The 20,668-nt window shown below is 44.8% G+C and overlaps 2 protein-coding genes across 5 annotated transcripts in view; both read right to left on the reverse strand.

Moving 5' to 3' along the window:
* The window catches only part of ADAMTS8 (ADAM metallopeptidase with thrombospondin type 1 motif 8), a 489,092-nt gene that overhangs the window by 188,742 nt on the left and 279,682 nt on the right, over window positions 1–20,668 (reverse strand). The gene's annotated exons all lie outside the window — the stretch shown is intronic.
* APLP2 (amyloid beta precursor like protein 2) overlaps window positions 1–20,668 on the reverse strand; it is a 57,307-nt gene that overhangs the window by 16,517 nt on the left and 20,122 nt on the right. For 2 of the 4 annotated variants that reach the window (XM_081960882.1, XM_081960880.1), the window contains exons 2-10: window positions 13,865–14,038; window positions 11,980–12,109; window positions 10,383–10,495; window positions 9,246–9,436; window positions 8,237–8,451; window positions 6,678–6,845; window positions 2,854–2,984; window positions 2,033–2,107; window positions 1,293–1,451 (exon numbers count right to left, since the gene is read on the reverse strand). In XM_081960882.1, the coding sequence (XP_081817008.1) occupies window positions 1,293–1,451; window positions 2,033–2,107; window positions 2,854–2,984; window positions 6,678–6,845; window positions 8,237–8,451; window positions 9,246–9,436; window positions 10,383–10,495; window positions 11,980–12,109; window positions 13,865–14,038 (1,356 nt within the window). The remainder of the gene's footprint in view (window positions 1–1,292; window positions 1,452–2,032; window positions 2,108–2,853; window positions 2,985–6,677; window positions 6,846–8,236; window positions 8,452–9,245; window positions 9,437–10,382; window positions 10,496–11,979; window positions 12,110–13,864; window positions 14,039–20,668) is intronic. The other 2 variants (XM_081960881.1, XM_081960883.1) reach the window with 2 other exon arrangements.

A 20,668-nucleotide genomic window follows, 5' to 3' on the forward strand; every position in this document is an offset into this window, starting at 1 on the left:
GACTAAGCACATGCTTAGGGCACTAGGCTCAAGGGGGCACACAATGTTGAGAAAGAAAAAAAAAACAATGAAGATTTGTACGGGGGGGGGGGTTACCAAGGTTTGTCAGTGCTTAGGGCACCAGTGAGCCTTAATCCGCCACTGACGTATCAGGTGGTTTGGAAGGAATGGCCCAAAGGCAGCTGAAGGAGGACTGTGACCTGATTGGACCATGTGATGGGTGTGGGGCAGAGGTGGTACGCGGCCGGTTTGCACCGGTTCTGGCGAAGCGGTAGTGGCAGTAGCGTGAGGCTCCGCCCACCCAACCTGACATCACCAAAGACATGCCCAGGTGCACTCTCCCGCTACGGAACCGGTAGTGAAGAAAATAGGATACCACCTCTATTGTGGGGGCATGAACTCTGGGTTTTGATTTGGGTGGGGGAAACCTCAGCTCCTTCAGAGTCGGGTTTTCACCAGCTGTGCCAATACGGCTGTCAGCCTCTTTGATGCTTGCTTGCTATCGGCTGCCATGTAACAATTATTGGGGGGGGGGGGGAGACTGGCATTTGGGTGGGGAAGTGAGCTGGAGAGAGATGGCCTGGGTGAACGAAACGGGAGGATTGCTGTCATGATCGACCGCGCAGCTGAATGGACTTGTTTATACCCAGTCAAGGTCAACCGTCCTGGAATAGCAGATGGAGGAACACACCTGAAGATGCGTCCCACATGACACCATATGAGTTGGGGATTGGACATTCAGCCTGGATCCTTGTTGGGGGGGGGGAGGATTTGGGGATACTTCCAATATGTACCATATTTTTCGGAGTATAAGATGCAGCGGAGTGTAAGACGCACCAAGGTTTTGAAGAATTTTTTTTTAAAAAGCTTTTGCACTCTGCAGACCTCCTAAAAATGGCCCGTTTTTTGCAAAAACTGGCTTCTTTTTTTTCCCCACAAAAACGGGGCATGAATAGCCTTTAGGAGGCTTATAGAGCTCCTGGGGGCTGGGGGGGGGCAAAATTGAGCCAGAAACGACCCGTTTTTCACTCATTTCTGCCCTCCCCAGCCACCAGGAGCACTCTGGAGGCCTCCTAAAGGCTATGCACGACCATTTTGGTGAAGGGGGTGGGGTTTCAGAATGCCAAAAATGCTATATTCAGTGTATAAGACGCACCCAGATTTTCAGCTTCTTTTTTGAGGGGAAAAGGTGCGTCTTATACTCTGAAAAATATGGTAACTTTCGCATCTTTTGCTTCAAATCTTGCTTTTCTTCCGTTGCTATCATTTCAAACTCAGTAAAAGTACAATACCCGTGGGGGGTCGGACTGCAGAGCCACAAGGTAGTTTTCCAGGGCGACCCGATGGCGCTCATCCAACATGGCTTCTACGTGGGCCAGGTGAGTTTCCACGAGTTGTTGTTTTTCACTTGCAGCTTCCTTCTCAAGGGACTTGGCCATCGTCTGGAATCTCTGGAGAAGGATGGCATGGAAAGAATATGCATTAGCTGGTGACAAAGAGATCGGTTCCTTTCGACTGTAAATAGCTGCTTTTGGACCCATCGATTCAGTGGTGGGTTCCGCATCCCACCTGGTGGCGTCCACATGGACGTGCGCAGCGCATGTGCATGCAACTTAGCACCTCCACGATGCTCCAACTGATCAGCGGAGCATTGCGCAGGATCTGTACGTGCTGTGCACATGCGCGGAAGCGCCAAAGACTTAAAAGACTGGTAAGGAACTCGGGCAGGCAAGTGGGTCCTCCAGAGCACCGTACCGTACCGGTATCCCATTCTTCCTCCCCCCTCTCCTCTCCTCTCTTGCTCCCTCCTTCCTTTCTCTTGGAAGCCCACACATCTTAAAATTGCCAGTGTTGAGAAGGACTGGCTTAATTAGGCCACACCTCCTTGTTCCAACATCTCTTAAGTGAAAACGGAGTTTCCTAGCCTCAGTTTGGTTGTAAACAATCTCCACAAGGCCTCCTCCTGTTAACAGATTTATACATAAATCTATTTCAATTGTAGGAATACATTGCCTCGTTCAATTTGACTGACCTGCATCAGGGCCTGCCTCTCTGCCTTTGGAAGGTTCTTGGCTTGGGTCTCCGCTTCCTCCCATTCCTTCTTCACCTAAAGAATTCGGAAAGAAGGGAAACCTGGTTTTAGGTAGACCTGCCGGAATAAGGACCGTGTAGGGTGGCCAAAGTCCGTTTCGGTAACCAAATACCCTTCTTCCCCCCTCCTCCCCCATAGAATTTCTAAAGCACTTTCCCTAAAACCTGGTCAGACTAATAAATGTTTGCAATTTAAGCTTGAAAACCAGCTGAGGATGTTTGTGGCTTTTACTGTTAAGGAACAAAAAAAAAAAAAAGTCCCACCCCAGCAAACAGAAAGTTTTTTTTTTTTAATGGCTCAACTGAAAACCCAACAAATGAAATCAATGGCAAGAATGCAACAGGATTGAGGTGGCCAAAGTTTAGTTTAGTTGATTGGCGTTGCACATCGTACAATGAAATTAAATGCCATCTCCAGTGTACCGTTATAACTATCAAAACAAAAACACAAACACACATCCTTCACATTCTATATAATTGAAACGGAAAACCCGATATTACATTAATATTGCACTATACCGTAGAATTCAATATAGTTACTGCTCTGGGATAGAAGCTGTTTTTCAGCCTTGTTTTTATTGTCCTGTACCGTCTGCCAGATGGTAACAGTTCAAAAAAAAAAAGGGGGGGTGTCCAGGATGAGATGGATTTTTAAGAACGTTTTGAACTTTCTTAAGCAGCGGGAGCTATAAGGTTCTTCCACAGAGGAGAAAAGGGGAACCCGGAGTAACCGTAACACAACAGCTGGTAAGAAAGACTCACTCGATCCATGCGGTTACGATGCCGGATCTCCAGCTGCTCTTTGGCTTTCTGGAAACGGGCATGTTCATTCTCATCAGCAGGTGTTTCGAAGTAGACGTCGACGTCATCAGTGGGCAGAGGAGTTGGAGGAACTAGAAGAGGACAAAAGGGAGGGGCCTGCTAGGTAAGGGGTCTCCAACCTTGGCAACGTTAAGACTTGTGGACTTCAACTCCCAGAGTTCCTCAGCCAGCTGGCTGAGGAACTCTGGGAGTTGAAGTCCACAAGTCTTAACGTTGCCAAGGTTGGAGATCCCTGTGCAAGGTCCCCCGTTCTGGTTTCTGGGGTTGCTTTTGGTTTACTGAAGAGGGGGGTCCCTTATCTCTTTCTTGCTCTCCAACAGTGGTCAATCTTGAAGAGGGATCAGTTAATGGTAAGGATTGCTGACAATAGCAATAGCACTTATATACCGCTTCACAGTGCGTTACAGCCCTCTCTAAGCGGTTTACAGAGTCAGCATATTTGCCCCCCAACAATCTGGGCCCTCATTTTATTGACCTCGGAAGGGTGGAAGGCTCAGTCAACCTTGAGCTGGTCAGGAGTGACCTCCTGGCTGTGGGCAGAGTTAGCCTGCAATACTGCATTCTAACCACTGGGAAGGGAAGGAGGGAGAGAGGGAGGGAGAGAGGAAGGAAAGGAGGAGGAAAGGAAGGAAGGTAGCAAGAGCAATTATACAGCTTCACAGTGCTTTACATCCCTCTCTAAGCAGTTTACAGAGTTAGCCTCTTGCCCCCAACAATCTGGGTCCTCGTTTTACCAACCTCGGAAGGATGGAAGGCTGAGTCCACCTTGAGCCTGGTGAGATTCGAACTGCCAAATTGCAGGTAGCCGGCAGCCAGCAGAAGTAGCCTGCAGTGCTGCACTCTAACCACTGCGCCACCAAGGCGCTATGCAGCCCTCCTGCTTCTCCAGATGGGCCCTGCTAAGGAGTGCAATGCCCAGACTAGCCAATAAAAAGGCCCCGCCCGACTCATCCTCAAAAGGAAATGAAAGAGGCTTGACAATTCGATCCTAATAAATTTTGTATTTTGGGCTTCGCTTGTTCCTGACAAGCCTTATTGGGTGATGGTGGACTAACACACAGGGAAACAAACAAGGTAGTGCAACAAGGCAAAAGAAGGCAAAAATTGTTGTTGTTTTGTCCCAAAAGTGTTTTTTCAAGAAGCAACTGGACTTTCTGTTTTTTCTTTGAAGACATTTTGCAGCTGAAGATGTTGTGGCCCTCCAGCGACCAGCAGAGCTGGCAGCAGATTCGGACAGTGAGGAGGTTGGGGAGGAACCTGGGCCAGTCCTGGAGTCTGGGAAAGGTTCTGGTGAGGGCTCTGTGTCAGAGGCAGAGAGGGGGCCGTCTGACAGTTATCAGCTGCCTTCAGAGTAAGACATCAGTGGTTTGGTTGCCTTGCAGAGAGGAAGCAAAAATGATGCGCTACTTACGTTTAAGAAAGGAAGGAAGGAAAGGGAAGGGAAGGGAAGGGAAGGGAAGGGAAGGAAGGAAGGAAGGAAGGAAGGAAGGAAGGAAGGAAGGAAGGAAGGAAGGGGAAGGGAAGGAAGGAAGGAAGGAAGGAAGGAAGGAAGGAAGGAAGGAAGGAAGGAAGGAAGGAAGGAAAGAAAAGAAAGAAAGGAAGGAAGAAAGGAAGGAAGAAAAGGAAGAAAGAAAGAAAAGGAAAAAGGGAAATTCTGACTAGTTGTCCGTGTAATGGATTAGAATTTAATGGAAGAAGAGATTCAATGCAAATCCAGATGCCACAGATTAATTTGCGCTTTCCCACCCACCCCTTTTTTTATAGGTCAACTTATTCCATTCAAATTGATCTGCTTTCAGGCGGAGGAAACATTGGAGCGCTGTATTCGCAAATAAAGCAGGGGCTACTTTGGATGAGGGGCTCTAATGGTAACCTTGACCTGGTGCCTGAACCCACAATATTTTCATGCCTGTGTGAAAAAGGGCTTAAAGAGGAAAAGGAGACACTCTGCAGGTGAAAAGTAGCGTTCTCTCTGTGTGATCAGGAACACCAATTAGATTTCTTTGTGGACTGTGGCCCCATATCCTTTGGCTAAACTTTTTCTCCAAAACAGACACAAGAGTTTTTAATCTCATCCTTGCTATCAGTTCAATCCACCCAAAAGCATTTTCACAGAACCCATTTTGTATACAGGATTATGGCTGTATCAAAATAGTGCCAGCCATGGAAAGGGGGAGAGGGAGGGAGGGAGGGAGGGAGGGAGGGAAGGAAGGAAGGAAGGAAGGAAGGAAAGGAAGATTGGGAGGGAAAGAGGGAAGAAAGGAAAGATTGGGAGGGAAGGAGGGAGGAAAGATTGGGAGGGAGGGAGGAAGGAAGGAAGACAGGAAGGAAGATAGGAAGGAAGGAAGGAAGGAAGGAAGGAAGGAAAGAAAGAAAGAGAAAGAAAGAAAGAAAGAAAGAAAGAAAGAAAGAAAGAAAGAAAGAAAGAAAGAAAGAAAGAAAGAGAAAGGAAGGAAGAAAGGATGATTGGGAGGGAGGGAGGGAGGGAATGAAAGATTGGGAGGGAGGGAGGGAAGGAGGGAGAGGGAAGGAAGAAGGAAGGAAGAAAGAATGATTGGGAGGGAGGGAGGGAAGGAAGGAACGAAAGATTGGGAGGGAGGGAGGGAAGGAGGGAGAGAGAGAGAGGGAGGGAGGGAGGGAGGGAGGGAAGGAAGGAAGGAAGGAAGGAAAGAAAGAAAGAAAGAAAGAAAGAAAGAGAAAGGAAGGAAGGAAGAAAGGATGATTGGGAGGGAGGGAGGGAAGGAATGAAAGATTGGGAGGGAGGGAGGGAAGGAGGGAGAGGGAAGGAAGAAGGAAGGAAGAAAGAATGATTGGGAGGGAGGGAGGGAAGGAAGGAACGAAAGATTGGGAGGGAGGGAGGGAAGGAGGGAGAGAGAGAGAGAGAGAGGGAGGGAGGGAGGGAGGGAGGGAAGGAAGGAAGGAAGGAAGGAAGGAAGGAAGGAAGGAAGGAAGGAAGGAAGGAAGGAAGGAAGGAAGGAAGGGTCTAAAACAGCCAAAATGGAAGTGCTGCAAATCAGCAATTGCCTTCTGAAGATCATGACTGGAGATAAACCTTGAGATAGATTGCTGTGAATTTAATTTGCTTCCATTAAACTTATTTACATGTTACATATTTAATATTATCATTTTGCTTTGATTTTGTTGCTGGTGTTCTCATGTAAGCCACTTATAATCCTTAGGGCTTCAGTGGTACATAAACCCTACTAGTAACAATAACAAGCAGTAGGTTAACAGTAAGCTAAAAGTCAGGTTAAAAAAACGGTGAGCCAAACCTCAGACAAACCACACAGAATCATCAGACTGGGAGCCATATTTCGATATCGAGAAATATGAAGCAGAACCTGGAGTTTGCAGAAAGACCGATAGGGAAAAGCTTTACTGCGCAGTAAAACGCAAAAGGGAAGGGCGGAAGAGAGGCACGGGTCCCACAAAGAGGCACCAAGAAAAAGGACCTTGCAGGGGGGAGAGCAAGTCAGCCCTCCAAGCTCAAACTTTTAGCCCTCTCCCGTGAAATCCAGAAGGGAATCTGCCAAGCCAGTGCAAGAGAAGGGAAGGGAGACAAGGCAGGCTTCTCTGACTGCAGAAGCTGAGCCTAAAGCAGGACAAAGACACGGGAGGAGCTACCGAGGAAGAGACACCAGGATCTGTAGGACAAAGCTACACACAACTCTCTTCCTTTGACCTGGTCAAGGAGGAGAAGACAGACAGGACGACAGCTTGCTTCAAGAGAGGACCGGAGAGGGGGGGGGCGAGGCTGAACTTACTCATCTTTTTACACACAGCCATACAATAGTCCTCTGACTCAAAATTGTTTCGGTTGCCTCCGCAGCCTCCATATATAAAGCGAATGCACTTTTTCTTGTATATGTCGAAGTACCAACGAGGCATCACGGCCCGGCAGGGACCAGTCATCGCCTCCTGGGAGCAGACAGCTGTGTGGAGATGGTTAAAGCATCAGCTGGGGGCAAGGAAAACCTCTGCTAAGCTAGTTCACCATCAATGGGGGCTTTAGGTCAAGTCTAGTTAATGAATTGCTGCGTCGAAAGAAGAATGCTTCAGTAGCACAATTTGAAATTCGGAAGGGACAAAGAGTAACCCGTTTAAAAGACACATCTACGCACTGCAACAAATGCACCCTAATTGGCTCCACAAATGTGTAACCTCAGCTTCGCTCAACAGCTGAAGCTATCTCCAGGTTTTGAAAATGGGCAAACCTAACAAAAGGAATTCGTTCCGTGAAAGAACAGCCAACATGTAAGTTGCATTTTGGCACGACTTTGTTCTTTGTAGACATGTTATTTAACACAAAAGCATCTGTTGAAAAGCAGCAGCACGCATCCTATTGAATGTATTTCTTTGGGAAGCACAACGGCTTATCTGCTGGATTAGTTTTAAAAGTGTATCATTTCTTGGAGCGGTTTGTTTCCTAGCGTTCCTTTCATGGAGAAAATGGGAGCTGCTTCTCACTTTGGTAACGGCTTATTCAGAGAACCAAATTTGTTAACGTTTCTGCAAAAAATCGGGCTGCGCAAATATGTATTTCCATACAGCCTTGGAAAAGGGGGCTTGTGCTAAATAGGTAATTGGGAACTATAAGCCAGCTGCCTCCAAAGCAGGAAAGAGTAAATGCAGTAAACAGCGTGTCAGGAGTTTATAATCTGCTGACCTGCTTGAAAATTGAACATTCCATGAAGGAAAACTGGAAAGGTACTGTATTTTTCGGACTATAAGATGCACCGGAGTATAAGACGCACCAAGATTTTGAAGAGGGTTTTTTTAAAAAAATGTTGCTCCTCCGGGCCCCCAGGAGCACTCTGCAGGCCTCCCAAACCCTCTGCACACCCTGTTTTTTGTGAAAAGGGTGCATGCAGAGAGTTTGAGAGGCCTGCAAAGTGCTCCCGGGGGCCGGGAAGGGGGAAAAATGTGATGGGGGGGGAGGGTTGGGAGGTGAAAAAAGAGCATGTTTTTGCAAAAAAACGGAGCATGCAGAGAGCTTGGAAGGCCTGCAGAGTTCTACTGGGGGCTGGGGAGGGCAAAACAGCCCCGTTCTTTGTGAAAAACTAGCCCATGTTCATTCGTTTTTGCCCTCCCCAGCCCCCAGGAGCATTCTACAGGCCTCCCAAACCCTCTGTGCGTCAATTTTTTAGAAAAACGGGATGCGCGGGATGGGGTTTTGGGAGGCCAAAAATGCTGTATACAGATTTTCACCTGGGGGAAAAAGGTACGTCTTATACTTGGAAAAATACAAAAAAAATCGCCAGGATCAAGTGATCAATTGTTGCGAGAGACAGAAGCCAATTGCAGCTCTAATGGGACCGATTACCTTTCACGTCATTCATGATTTCCTTCTGGGAGAAAGTTCTCTTCTGCCTTGGTGTGGACGGAGGCTCTTCGTTGTAGTCCTTGTAGCTGTCGTAATAATAATCCTGGTCTACCACCACTTCTTCTTCGTTTTCTTCTTGCTCTTCCTCATCGTCGTCATTCAACTCCATGACTCCTACCGTGAAGTCGTCTGTAACTCCTTTGGTGGGCAATTCACTAGGAGAGGCAGAAAGGAAACCCAATGTGAAGAGGCAACCGTTTTTTCCTCCCAAATGTTTCAAATGCGCTGCGAAGCAAGGATGGAGGTCTTGACCACAGATCAAACGTTGGCTTGATAGCAATAGAAATAGCACTTAGACTTGTGTATCAATTCACAGGCTTTTTCAGCCATCTCTAAGCGGTTTACAGAGTCAGCATATTTGGCCCCAACAATCTGGGTCCTCATTTTACCCCCCTCGGAAGGATGGAAGGCTGAGTCAACCTTGAGCCTGGTGAGATTCGATCTGCCAAACGGCAGTCAGCCGGCAGTCAGCAGAAGTAGCCTGCAGTACTGCACTCTAACCACTGTGCCACCCCTGCTCTTATATGAGAGGTTATAGAGCCAGTGACCTTTTAAACCATGATGTCAAAGGAGATTTTTACAAGATGAATTGAAATTCCATGCATATTCAGCCACTACAAAGAGATAATACATTTCAGTTCAGTTTCTTTAACAAGAAATACCAGGGAGGGAACAGATTCTAAGAGCCTGGGTTTTTTTTTCATAAAATGGACTGGCTTGCATTTTTCCTGAACTGTGTTTTTTGAAACAAGAAGCTGGTCCTGGTACTCCAGATACCATACGCCTGATTTAGGAGAGTCCACTTGCCTCTTTCTAGGAGAGAGAGAAATGGCAAATGGACCGTGCCATTTTTTTTCTTAATTAAACTCAGCCTCTCTTTTCTGCTCCCCCCCCCCCAGCATGGAAAAACGATATTGATAAAACACGGGTATTTGACCCTGTTTGTTACTACCTTTTGTTCCCTTCGTTGTCGTCTTCCTCCTCCTCGTCTTCCTCATCTTCCTCCTCCTCCTTAGAGAGCGCTTCATCTACAATTTTGGCCTGAGGGCAACACACGTATTCTGCACCGTGGAACTTGTCTACCCCACAAGGCAGCAGCATCCCATAATTGTGCAGGATCATACCCTCGGTTAAGCAGGCCTAAAGGAAGTAGTAAAGCCAGGAATGAGAATAATTCCCCCAGATTACAATTACCAGATGCCACACAGGAAAGAATAATGTGGCTAAAGAATGGGGATTAAGAGGGGCTCAAGGAACAGGATGTAAATCTTAGGTTGTGGCACACCTACACTAGAAAACTAAATGTCTACAGGTCATAAGGGAGGGAGGAAGGAAGGAAGGAAAAATTGGGAGGGAACAAAGGAGAAATTGGGAGAGAAGAAAGAAAGGAAAAATAGGAAGGGAGGAAGAAAGGAAAAATTGGGAGAGAAGGAAGAAAGAATTGGGAGGGGGGAGGGAGGGAGGAAAGAGGAAAATTGGGAGGGAAGGAAGGAGGGAAGAATAGGGAGGAAGGGAGGGAGGGAAGAATAGGGAGGAAGGGAGGGAGGGAGGGAGGGAGGGAGGGAGGGAGGGAGGGAGGGAGGAAGGAAGGAAGGAAGGAAGGAAGGAAGGAAGGAAGGAAGGAAGGAAGGAAGGAAGGAAAATCTAGATATGTGCATCAGCAGTTTTGGAAAGAAACTATAGAAATCTGGAAGAAGAAGGCTGCCCTGTAAAAATTCCAAATTTGTTAGTTACTTCTTCCTTCCAAAAAGCATAGATAAACCCGTATCACCAGAGTTAGACTCCAGTTGGTTTTGCAACCAAAGGCGTGTGATATGGGAAGAGAACGGAATTGCTCTACAGCAAACATGACACTTAGCAGCTGAGTAAGCAATTTTGGCTTATTAACCGGGCAAGAGGGAGGCAATTTGAGCCTGTGTTCACACTTCAAAAGGCTTCGTATTATTTTTAGTCATTTTTCAGACCTAATGCTGATTTCTTTTTCTCCAAGGAAAAAGACCACATTTCTAACTCTGAATTTCAAGGTTTGCCACCCACGCTGTCTCCTGGGAAGATAGGTAGGCGTGCTGGTGGTAGCGAAGCTTACCTCTTTTGCTACAGTGTGCCAATATTGGTGACTTTTGCACAATTCAAACCGCTCCCGGTGGAAGAAGCGGCACTTTTCCGGAACCAAAAGGACATCACTGACAAACTCGCCCACTGCAAGAGAAATAAATACGAGAGAGCAACTGAAATAGGGCTTCCACCACAAAGACTGACTTCAGCTTTCACTCTCCAACTAAAGTTGCTGCTAAAATCTCAGGAAATGTACCCGTGTTATTTCCAAACGCTCCTCAGGATATTAAAAGAAGGCAAAACTTTATTGTTTTATTTATATAACTCAACTGCATATTTTGGTTTAACTTAAAACCCTCAGCTCTTTGACCAAACACAAAATGGCTATCTGAATATGCGTTTTAAAATGATGAATTTTAAGATAGTGAAGGTATTTACTGTATTTTTCGGAGTATAAGACGCACCTTTTTCCAATCAAAAAAGAGGGTGAAAATCTGGGTGCGTTTTTGGCCTCCCGAAACCCTACCCCCTTCACCAAAATGGCCATGTGTAACCTTTAGGAACTTTGCAGAGTGCTCCTGGGTGCTGGGGAGGACATTTTTTGCTCATGTTAGCACACACCCCCTCCCCCAGGAGCACTCTACAAGCCTCCTAAAGGCTAACAGGCCAGTTTTTGCGAAAAAACGGGCCGTTTTGGGGATGTTTGCAGAGTGCAAAAACTTTTTCTTTTAAATTTGCCTCTTCAAAATCTTGGTGCATCTTATACTCCGGTGCGTCTTACATTCCAAAAAATACGGTAGTTTTTCTTTTAAAAAAAAAACCCAAATCTTGCCATATTTAATATTTTAGTTAGAGTTTATTTTATTGAGAATATAATTTTATTTAGAAACTTAATAATTTCCACAAGGTGGTTTAAACATTAAAGACTCGATCCTTTAGGGATTTTTTTCTATCTTTCTGATAACATGCAGCAAAAATTCCCATCTCAGTGTCTTCCTGGTGATTTATGTCGTTTTAGAAATAACTCAAAAGGGCCAAACATGCCCAAACTACACTTTCCTCCTCCTATTTTCCTATTTTCAACCTTCAAAACATTTTCAGTTGGGCTTTTATTTTCTTTACAAATCTTGAAGGAAAATAAATAAAATATTTTCAATTTCCAATCAGGCTTTGTAATCCAGGCCTTTAAATAGGATTAACTGACACAACCGTACCAACGTAAATTCATTCATTAAATTAGGGAAACTGGCCCTCCCCCTCGAAGAGAGAAAGGGGGAGAGAGCGGGAGAGAGAGAGAACAGAGAGATATCACAGAGAGAGAGAGAAAGAGAGAGAGAGAAACAGAGTGACAGAGAAAGAAAGAAAGGAAGGAAGGAAGAAGGGAAGGAGGGAGGGAGGGAGGGAGGGAGGGAGGGGGAAGGGAAAGGAGGGTGGCAAGCAAGAAAGGAAGGAAGATATATATATATTTTCTTATATATATATATATATATACATACACACACACACACACACACACACACACACACATTTATGGTATCTTGTGGTTTAATTCTTGTTAGCCAGCCTGTGTCGTACTAGTGAGATGGGCGGCCATATAAATTGATATAAATAAATAAATAAATACTTACCAAGGCATTTGAAGGGTACTACAATATAGGTATGGCCCTTGCACTGTTTCTTCCCCTTCTTACACCAATTTTTAATGTTGACTGGTTCATTGGCTTCAACCACGTTGGTGATCCGAAGGTCTGGATAGATCTAGTTTTAAAATCAAAAGGTGAAATGAAACAAATCTAGGCAATAAAGGAAGAACGGGAGAGATTCCTGCAAGAAGGAAGGAAGGAGTGAAAGGAAGGGCCTTAATAAAGCTCTGATGATGATTGCCCAATCAGTAACTTCATCTCATTACTGCTAGATGCAGGAGGAGTGGCAATACCTTGGGGGCAGAGTTAAAAAAGGAATCAGCCTAGAATTCCTACGTAGTCACAAGCAGACCTTGAATTCCATGGCCCCTTATCTAACTCTAAGCAAGTGTTAAGCGTTATTCAAAAAGATTCTTGTGCATAGGCTGTTGAGCAATAAATCAATTGAATTGGACCTTCATAGGTGGACCTGGTCTTTTGCGTCTGATATTACCAGAGCAGTATATTGTTGGGCTTGGCCTGGCTATACCTGTAGAAAAGCCCAGTCAAACACACGGAGCAAAACACCATCATTATCTGCCCACCCTTTTTAAACTCTTAAAGTTAGAGGACATTGTCGTAAACAACTGTGGCTTTTTGTTTGTTTGTTTTGCTTATTTAGGAACTGCCTCTAAGTAACCTGCAAAGCTAAGGGACCTAAGATCCCAACAAATGTCCTCACAAGACCTATAAATAAAGCCACCAACGCTTTCGAAATTCCACTAAACGGGGAACGCACTAGCCAAGGTAGACACGGATGTCCCACCTCATGCATGCTGTCCAGCGCCAGGGAAATCCGAAGATCCTGGCACTTCAAATGGAGATAAAGATTTATTGCAAGCTTAAACTCTCTACAAGAATCATCATCCACTTTTAATGACCCCCATATTCCCTCTCTAGGTGGAGTCTGGGAAACTGAATGGGAGCTGAGTGCTTACTGGTCAGACGCCCTTCTTGTCGCCAAGGCGGAGAGTTTTTTTCAGCAGATACTGTATTTTTCGGACTATAAGGTGCACCAGAGTATAAGATGCACCAAGATTTTGAAGAGGTAATTTTTTTAAAAAAAAAAGTTTTCGCACTCTGCAGACCTCCCAAACCCTCTGCACGACTCGTTTTTTGTGGAAAAACGGGGCACGCATAGGCTTTGGGAGGCTTGTAGAGTGCTCCCGGGGGCTGGCGGGGGGGGGGCAAAAACAGGTTAAAAACAGGCAATTTTTGCTCATTTTTGCCCTCCCCAGACCCCAAGAGCACTTTGCAGGCCTCTCAAATCCTCTGCACATCCATTTTTGTGAAAAATGGGATGCGCGGGGGTGGGGTTTCGGGAAGCCAAAAATGCTATATTCAGTGTATAAGACTCACCCAGATTTTCACCCTCTTTTGGGGGGGAAAAGGTGCTTCTTCTACTCTGAAAAATACGGTATACTCTCAGTGTGCCCAGATAAATATCTGCCTCTACCTAGGATCAAACTCACAGCCTCCTGGTTGTGAGGAAAGAGCTGCACCTCTAGACCACCGCACCACTCGCTACAAGAATCTGAACTACTAACGGTCCAAGCAATTTGGCAGCAGACAAAGAGTCAATGGTTCGGCTGGACTTAAGAGCCCTTGTGGGCTCAAAAGGACTCATAGCTGATGACGCATTTGACCCCTCCCTCAGGCTCAGCCTGGTCATCTCTTATACATGCTTTCATGTGCTTGGGAATTAAGTCCATGTCACTGAAAGGGTTTCCAAGTGGCCCTTTCAGAATCACACTGCAGAAAAAAACAGCTAGTAGGAGTTGAGCCATAAGCTTCTTGGCTGAAACCAGTTGCAAAAAGCAGGGTGCTTTACCTCTTGGCAGTACTGCAGAATCTCCTCCTTCCTTCCAAAGCAGCTTTTCGTCCCGGAAGGATCGGTTTCCCACTTCCCACTCTGGATATTCACGTGCATATTCAGCTTTCCACAGAACATGGCGATCTGAGGCTCGGCCACAGCAAAACCGATGCCACCGTTGGCTGCCAGGGCCTAAAAACAGGAGAAGAAACTTTCTTTTATTTGCGAGCGATCCACTTTGGCTTGGATGCCTACACAGAGCTGCCATTGTAAAGCAAGTTCAAATGCCACCTCCGAAACAGGGGAAAGGATTTCACATTTCATAGCTAACCTCTTGCAATTAAAACATGGGGGGGTCTACCATTTCTTCCACCTTCAACACTGAGGATTGTAATGCCCTCGGTCCTTGGGGCTTACACACCACCATCAAATTTAGATCTGGGTATAAGTACCGACTGCTAAATTCTTTCTCTGAACGACTCAGCCATCGGGCAACTGGAAGCACTAAGCATGCAACCGCCATCTGCATCAAAGCTGAGCATCCAGCGTATTTATTTATTCCAAAGATCTATTTGACAGATTTATACATTTCTCCCTCCCTTAATGGCTCCCCGCAGATTACAAATACGGCTGAAGCTTCCATAAAAATCAGCATTTAAAAATGACAACTATAAAACAAGACACAAAAACCACAAAATTCAGTACAGTCAAACAGCAGCATTAAAACGCCGGAGGAAATAAATACGTTTTTGAAGAGACACACACACACACGCCCCTTCCTAAATGGTAATGAGAGGCCAGGTTAATCTCTAAAGCGCAGTTTTATTTCATAGCGCAAGTTCTGAAACGGAAAGCTGAACTAATCGCTAATACGGTATCAAATGTTATCTGAACTGGGACCAAGAAGAAGTGCCCCACAGATGAGAGAGGTCTGGACCTACATTAAATAATATCAGTCTTGTCAAGTGCCACTAAGCTTCCATATATGTACTTATGCACGTATGCATAAATGTGCATGTTTTTGTTACAGATATGTGGATAACTTACTACTTTCTGAGCTTGGTTGATTTCTTAAAAGTCTCCCAACTGGCTTTCATGTCTAAGGTGGGACTTGAACTCACAACTGTCCAAATCCCCAGGCCTGGCTAACACGGAAGCAAAAACGCTCTGGAACTGTAGAATTAGGGTTCTACCGCCTCCCAGCGCTTTGTGTAGGCGGGACCACGCCCCCTCCGCACCACCCACTCAACCGCCATCCGGTGCCAGCATCAAGATCCTTTACAGCAGGCAACTCAGTCAGCTCCTATCATCCAGTGCCCCGGTCCGTAATGGCCTCTGTACCCTGCCCGTAGCCTGATGTTGACCCGTTACACCGTTGCATTTGGCGCCAGCCAGCTGGGTTCTGGGAGGCCGCCGGTCAGCTGTGCATGCGGAAACGCTGCCATTGCTGCAGAATCATGATGCAACTTGTTGCCGTTTGAGCCACCATCTGGCACGCCGCAGCCCAGCTGTTCCTGCCTCCTCATTCTCCAATTCCTCCCTCCCCTCCCCAGGTATGGCAAACCAGTCAGGGTTTGACACATGGTCTCCTGCTTTCTAGCCTAGTGCTAGACCAGGGGTGTCAAACTTAAGGCCCGGGGGTGCTTAGCTCTGGCCTGCAGGGCCGCCCTGGAAACAGCAAAGGACCGGCCCGCAGTGGCTTTGCCAGCAAAAATGGGAGCATGCAAGGGCTTCAAGCAGCCCTCCTGAGCTCTGTTTTCACTTGCAGAGGGTTGCAGGAGGCAATTGCAGCCTAAAACAGAGCTCGAGAACCCGGTTTCATTGGCAGAGCACTCGGGCCACTACAGGTGCTGCCGAAACGACTGACATCAAGCTAGCCATGCCTCTCCACCACCACCCCGGCCACACACACCCAAGGTCAAACACAACCCTGATGTGGCCCTCAATGAAATCGAGTTTGACACCCCTGTGCTCTCTTTTTTAATTACTCAAGTCTGCTCGGCTTGGTAGGTTAAGGCAAGGGGAGTAGTAATTGTAAACTATATGAGAGGATTTTCCACCTAGGATACTGTTTTCAGGACCCTTGGAATCTCTGATGGAACCGACAGCAAACACAAACAAGCTTTTACCCCAAGACTCTACGTCGTCTCTAAAAACGAGAAAAGCACTGGATTGCTGATTCATGCATAGGAAAATGCCGTTTATTTTATTCCAATGTGATCTATTAATCTGTTGAGATTCTTTTCTAGTGTTGCCTGCACCTGTGTGCCCTTTGGAACATCAAGCCACACAGACACACCCAAAAGACTTGCTTGGCCTTTTTGTATCGGTCCCTAAAGATGTGATTCTCCTACCAGGTGTGGGATCCATATGCATGTAGGACATGTAAGATGCACGTACGACATGTAAGCCAACTATCAATCTCAGTTTAGCCAGTGACTCTAAAATCTTTAATGGGTTTTTTAAAAATTTCTTTGTACTCTCCGAAGCTAAATCTTCTCCGACTGCCTACGAATTTTCCTAAATTAGAAGAAATCTGCTTTTAACCCACACCACCAAGAATATCCTTGAATTAACATTTCAAGAAAAACAGTCCCAGATTGCCTTGAAGGAAAAGAAGGAAGTGAAGAAACCTCAAAGGTACAGAGAAATGTGGGGTTTTCCCCCCCTTTGCATGATGCTCAGGAATATAATAGGGGAACCACTTAAACAATCTCCCATTTTAATCCATAAACAAGTTAGCTTTTAGGCTCACAAAGAAGTCTCCACCCAGTGGAAACATTCTCCAGGCATGGGAAATACAGCAGCAGAACAATGGCTATTACACAGGAACTATGTCCGTGATGGAAAACCTATGACACGCATGCCAAATGTGTCATGCATAGCCATTTGTTAGGGCACGCGAGGTGTTGCCCTGTCAGCTCCAGCATGTAGCAAGCTGGCTTTGGCCTTCATTTTTGGCTGTTGTGACTTCTGGTTTGCACCTAGGGCCGTTTTTCGCCCTCCGGAGGCTTCAGGGAATCCTCCTGAAGCCTCCCGGAGAGGCGGGAGAGGCCGTTTTCGCTCTCCCCAGGATCCTAGAAAGCCTCTGGAGCCTGGGAGGGCGAAAAACGTGTTCGTTGTGTGCCAAAAGCGGGGGCAAAGGGTGGGGGTTGCTTGCATTGTATTATGGGGGTGGGCACTCCCACGCAGCCCCCCCCCACTTTTGGCACGCAATGGGAAAAAGGTTAGCCATTACTGAAATATGCCCTGGACTTACCATTGCCTTTCCTAGCTGATTGAGTTCTGCAGCTTCCATTCCTGTTTTGAAATGACCATGCAAAGAAGCCTCAGAAAAGATGGCTGACAATCCATCAGGGTGGATTTGATTGGAATCAAGTCGATTTAAATCACGATTTAAATCACTAGTTAAAAGGCTTGATTTAAATCAACTCGATTTCAATCGCAATTTTTAAAGAGCAACTGTCATCTCTGTCTCGCAGCGGCTCCTCCTCTAAGCCGTTGTTGACTCAGCGACAGCCCGATTCACTTTGGGACGGCTGGGGATGAGGCAGTGACGCAACAAGGTGACCGGGGGGAGTGGGAGCAGGTGAGTGGATGACCACTAACCGGCGCTGCCGTGATGGACCTGAAATGATAGGCGCTCTTTCAATGTAAGGGCTCATTCTTGCTGGTAGTTAGAATCTTTGATTATTCTTTGCAAACAAAATGAAGGTTTCCTATTTAGCTTGCAGAGCTTGGATTCGTTGAATGAGTTGTAAATTTTGCAAAATAGACAGCCTCATGCCACATAACTAAGCTCCATTTCATGCTGAATAAACTAAATTATTAACGCATCTTTAATAGAAAACTATCTCTAGATAGATTTTTACCCCAAAAGCATTTTATTAAAATAAATTTGATAAAAATAAAAAAAAGCAATTTAAATTTTAAAAATCGATTTAAATTTTTTAAAATCCTTTTTTTTTAAAAAAAAAGCATCTTTTTAAAATCCATCCTGCAATCCATGCCATGCCTGGACCCAGGCAAACTATCCATGGACAATCCAGCCTTTTCACCAACCCTTGACTAGAGGAGTCCCATTTTAATGTCTCTAGAGTTTTAATAACTCTAGAAGATGTCTTCTCTGTTGCCTTAAGGATTATGGATTAAAAGGAATCCAATCCCCCAAAATGATCAATGAAGATGGTTCTTTTGGGCCTCAGCTTCTCCATTACAATTCTCCAATATAGTTTTGAAAAGCTGCATCTAAATAAAACGTAACAATCAACCCACGGAACAGAAGTTGCCTTCAGAAGTTGTGGGAGCTTCATCACTGGAAGCTTTCAAGAAGAAATTGGACTGCCATCTGTCAGAAATGGTGTAGGGTCTCCTCCGTGGGCAGGGGATTGGACTAGATGACCTACAAGGTCCCTTCCAACTCTCTTAACCTGTTAAAAAAATAACAGCAAAGAAGACCCTTCTTATTTCTGCCTTCAAAGCCTATTAGCTGGATCCTTCCATATGTTGGTCTACTGCTGTACGGGCCTAGAACCATCTGGAATAATCCAGACACCAAAAGAGCACAAGCACCTACAGTCTTCACAGCATGTTAGCAAGCAAATAAAAATGTTTTAGAAAGAGTGGGTGGAACAGCATTCGGTGCCAACAGAAACAGGAGACAGGGTGTGTTCAGAATTTTAACCTTGGTACTCATATACTGCATTGTGCAAAAATAGCCTCCTGGACTTTGAATTACAGCATGCAAAGTGTTTATATATTCTATTCCAAAGGGTCATATTTTTTTTTTCTACGTTAGAACGCTACTTCTTCTCTGAAGGTGCTACCTGCATGGCAAAATTAAAAAACAGGAAGCAAAGCAGTCGATTCGGCCTATTTGCTGCTCCTCCAAAATACATTCTGAACCAAGGTGGTAAGTCTTGTACAAACACGAGGCTGCTGCATGTTTAAACATTGGAGTTGTAGTGTTTAATTTTGGCCTCGCTTCAGCTCATCACCACAGAAACCAAAGGAAAGGTACCATTCTTCCTCAGATTGTTCAAAGGGTTCGCATCTCACTGGAGACGTGTTGCCATAGTGACATTTTATAGAGGTTTATTCACAAGCGAATCAGCTAACTTAGTCACTCATCCTCAAGATGTTTTAATTACCTAACGAGGACAAACAGATTCATGGATCCCCCACCCAAAAAAAAAACCCCAGAAAAGATCTGTTGAGTGAAGAAGCATCCATAATGAAGGTATACGTGCAACGAATGTACATACTTGGCGTTGTTTAATTTATTGTTATTCCACCTGTGTTTGAACATAAGAAATGCATCAGAAGAATTGCCTTCATAAAGCCTACAATTAAATTCCCCCATGATTCATAAGCTAGAATCTCAGGGTTATACTTCTGATTCTTTTATTTTCAACATTTCCCTTTCCAGGGATTTTTTTACAGCAGGCCATTAATTTTTGGTGCTTGGACAAAGTTTTCAACGATTTACTGCTTCTGGAAACATGTTATTTCCATTAAGCTTCAACAAGATTCTTGTTATTACTGTTACTAAACCAACTGCCATGAAGAAGTAGCCAATTGCAAATGAATTATTGTGGGCCTTTCTTGGACCAAGGAAATAAAGTGATTATTTCGCCAGAGCAAATATTTAATTTTTGCCCGGAATTAAATAAAGATGATTGTAGGATTGGAAGCTAAAATGTATGAAGAACAGTTGCAGGAATAGGGTATGTTTTCTTTAATGAAATGAAGGACTAAGGGTGTCGTGATAGCTGGATCAATCTACTCTCCAAATCACTTGAAAGCAGAACAGTAAGCAATGGATGGAAATTAATTAAGGAGCGAACCAACCTAGAAATAAGCAGACTTTTCCTGACAATTAGAATAATTAATCACTGGAATGGTTTGCCTTTAGAAGCTGTGGGTCTCCATCGTTGGAAGTTTTTAAGAAGAGATTGGACAACAACTTATCTGGAGTGGTATAAGGTCTCCTTGAACTTGAACAGCGGGTTGGACTAGAAGACCTCCAAGGTCTCTTCCAACTTTTTTATTCTATAATATTCTAAGAACATGAGAAAAGCAGACAACACGCCAATTGTATGATTTTTCTAATGGAAAACCTTCATTCCATATTTCTACATAATATCTTTGGAATTCCTTCTGTCCCAAAGAATTTCTCTCTTGGAGAGAACAGAGAAGGATTTTTAAACCTGCATATTAGGAAAAATTAGCTAATTATTTAGAAGAACTGGCTATTTCTTTTCTACAACCAGATCTCCTTCCTTTTAGCTGGATATGTTAAGTGCATTTTATATAATAATTGGTTCTGCCATTAGAGAGAAGAAATATAATTCATATGCTCTCTTCTTACAATTCTTGCCCGACTGTAAAATCTAGATTATTTATCACACTCTGAAAAATGAAGGATGTGCAACCTATTTGACAGCGATACTAAGCGATTGAATCTGCTGTTAATTTTTGGTGGAAGCTATAAAGAGATAATGGAGTAATTCCAATGGAATAGGACACTAGGGCTGCTCTGTGAGATAAGGAAATTAATAGAACCTACATCACAATGGCATTTACAGTGGAAGCGTGCAAAATTGAGAACGCTCAGTTCAAAAGCAGGGGTTGAGGTATTCAGCCAAAGAGTAACTGTCAATTACGTTTTGTTCATTTTTGTCTTACAAATATTCTTACAGTTTTAGCCTGTCCATTGTATTCGTAGATGTATGCTTTATCTATTTTTATATGGCTCTCGACCACAACCAGTAAAGCTAAATGTGAATTTTAAAACTATTTCTTTTTCCTAGTGCAGTCCTC

This window comes from Natrix helvetica, assembly GCF_964273705.1.
Source record: "Natrix helvetica genome assembly, chromosome: 8".
NCBI classification, from domain to species: Eukaryota; Metazoa; Chordata; class Lepidosauria; order Squamata; family Natricidae; genus Natrix; species Natrix helvetica.